Genomic DNA, 2,500 nt, shown 5'->3' with positions numbered 1-2,500 from the left:
ACGAGAAACGTGTAAACAAGCTTATCGCTTGTCCGCACGACTCTGATATGTTGGTGAAATTAAGGGTTGCAGGAAGTTTTATTTAAATAATAAAGCTTTCTCATTTTTTTCTCTGCGTTGACACCAACTGTTTTTTTTTGTCTTAACTGCAGACGGCATCGCACAGTGACGTCGAAGCCCAGTCGGTGGATGGTTTAGAGCACGGAGAATCAAAAGTCGCTACCAACAGTGAGCACGATTATTTTCTTACCATTTTAATTTATTAATTTATGATTTTTTAATTATTTTTAAGTCAACCATAACGCGACTTTCTTTTTTTCTTGTAAAATAGCATTTCCAGTAACGTGGAGATTTTTTTAAAAGAGCTTTTGCTATCGCATTTGAGAGCCGTGCGAAAAATTATGTCCTGCGTATTTCCTGTTCATTTCGCTTTCGTGCTAAAATGAACAGGAACTCTTTGGGTCTTTCCCTTATCTCGTCGTTCGTAGATAAGGTAGTGTTTACAAGATACCGGGGAGATTTTTGTCCCGGAGCGAGTTCACTCCGGTTCCCTCTTGTGGCTCTGCATTCGTTTACATAGCAACACCAAAAAATGTTATACCGGAACGACTCATACCGGCGCGAGTTCACCACGGTTTCTGTACCGGAGCGGGAATTTCATTCCGGTACGAAAGTCCGCAACTGTGTCACGTAAACGCGGAACAACCACTCGTGTCGTTATGAACGTGACGTCTAGGTGGACTGGAACCGGTAGCGCATGCGTGAATTTTGTCAATCGAAAATGGCATGTGTTAAATCAACGTCAAGTGTGCCTGCCTTCATGCATACATGATATGAAATAAAGTAGGTATCACGTAAACACGATATGATATCAAGTAGTCCTTCCGGTAAGGAACTCGTTCTGGGGCGAGTTTTCTCATGTAAACAACCCCTTAGTTTATCTTTTATTTCTCACTTAATTTATTTCAGATAATGAAGAGAACACGAGTGATGGATCAACAGAGGACATTGACTATGCACCTATGCCTCCCGAGTCGGCCTTATTTATTTTTTCTTCCACTAACATGTGAGTTCAATACCCAGAAATTCACTTGCTTTTCCCCGCTGAGCTTAAGCGTAGCTCGTTGTCAATACAACTTTTTGTCCCAGACTTGCATGTACACTTACATTTTCCAGCGCTTGTCCCTGCGTGCGTGGTCTTATTAACCATAAATCTTCTTGAAGCATCACTGCTGAGTCGGCCAAATTTAAACATGAACCTAATTAGATGCACACTGATTTCAATAAGCGTCACGAAGTGTCCCCCTGTTCTTCACCCCAACTTCAACATCACTCGTGTCTCGAATACGTATAATTAACGTCGCAAAGTTTCCCCCAAATACTGATCCTCAAATAAGGATAAACAGATAACGCAAACCTTTACCCTAACCTTATTGATAGAAATAGGTGGCAAATACGTAGACTTGAAAGGACATTTCGTGTTGGATCTCAAAATTTGGCTTCCGTCTAATGAGGTGTATTTGTGGACATAAGTGGAGACAAGTTTGTCCATACTACAAGATTGAACACTCCAGTCCCTTCTCTTTGTATAAAAAATAAGTGTTCGAAGTTGGTGAACACGGATCGTGAGACGGGCAGGACGTTCTTCCTTAGTGCTGGTCCGTTCGGTTATTTTTTCCCTTTCGAATTCACAGCCTTTTGCCATGTCATTGTTTTTGTGAGCTTTATTTCTCTGTTTGTGTTTGTATTTTCTTGGGCTTTGATAGACACTGTCCCATTCTGCTTTTGAGACCGTGCTGCTATTTAACGTTCTTAACCAGCAAGTTTTCACAATCATGGACTTTATTTATACAAAGCTAATGACTTGCGGATTGCTCTTCATAATTTCCTCTTTCTTTGTTTTTCAGAATTCGCATCATCTGTTACAAGATCGCAACCAACAAATATTTTGTAAATTTCGTCTTAATACTCATCATAGTCAGCAGTATTCTATTGGCAGCGGAAGATCCGCTTGACGCAAGCGCAGAAAGAAACCAGGTCAGCGAAAGTGTCTTGTAGAGTGGTTTTCAACTGAGTGTCGAAAGTTTTATACTGATTGGCTCTGAAAATATGGCGCCACTTTTTTCTAGCAATGGGAAGTAAAGTCGATCATTGTACCGCGGATTCCTGGCGCTTTCTTCAGTCCTGTTGGTTAGGGCATGTAGTTCCCGGTGTTGTGGTCTGGTCTTTCTGGTCTGGATAGGGTAGGGTGGAGCACCTCGCATAGGACCTCGAGTCCGGTTCGTGCTCCTTCCCTCTGGGCAGGTTTGCCCAGTAGAAAGAGACAAACCAGATGTCTCGTAAAACAAACAAAAACAAACAAACATTAGGGCCTTTTTATGCCGTTTTTGTTTTGTCAGGGTATTAATATTGCTTTTTGCATTTAAGGCGCCTTATAAAGCCTACCTGAAGCTTTTTGAAAGCCCGTTCTGTTTGATGGCTCTAGTTTGTAGTACATTTC

The 2,500-nt window shown here is 41.5% G+C and overlaps 1 protein-coding gene across 1 annotated transcript in view; it reads left to right on the top strand.

Moving 5' to 3' along the window:
• Positions 1-2,500, top strand: part of LOC138011328 (voltage-dependent L-type calcium channel subunit alpha-1D-like) — a 46,666-nt gene that overhangs the window by 21,907 nt on the left and 22,259 nt on the right. The window contains exons 20-22 of the mRNA XM_068858295.1: positions 153-228; positions 970-1,066; positions 1,908-2,037. Coding sequence (XP_068714396.1) covers positions 153-228; positions 970-1,066; positions 1,908-2,037 — 303 coding nt within the window. The remainder of the gene's footprint in view (positions 1-152; positions 229-969; positions 1,067-1,907; positions 2,038-2,500) is intronic.

This window comes from Montipora foliosa, chromosome 7, assembly GCF_036669935.1.
Source record: "Montipora foliosa isolate CH-2021 chromosome 7, ASM3666993v2, whole genome shotgun sequence".
Classification (NCBI taxonomy): domain Eukaryota; kingdom Metazoa; phylum Cnidaria; class Anthozoa; order Scleractinia; family Acroporidae; genus Montipora; species Montipora foliosa.
The sequence above is the reverse complement of the archived record's forward strand: the minus strand, read 5'-3'. Positions and strand labels throughout refer to the sequence as shown.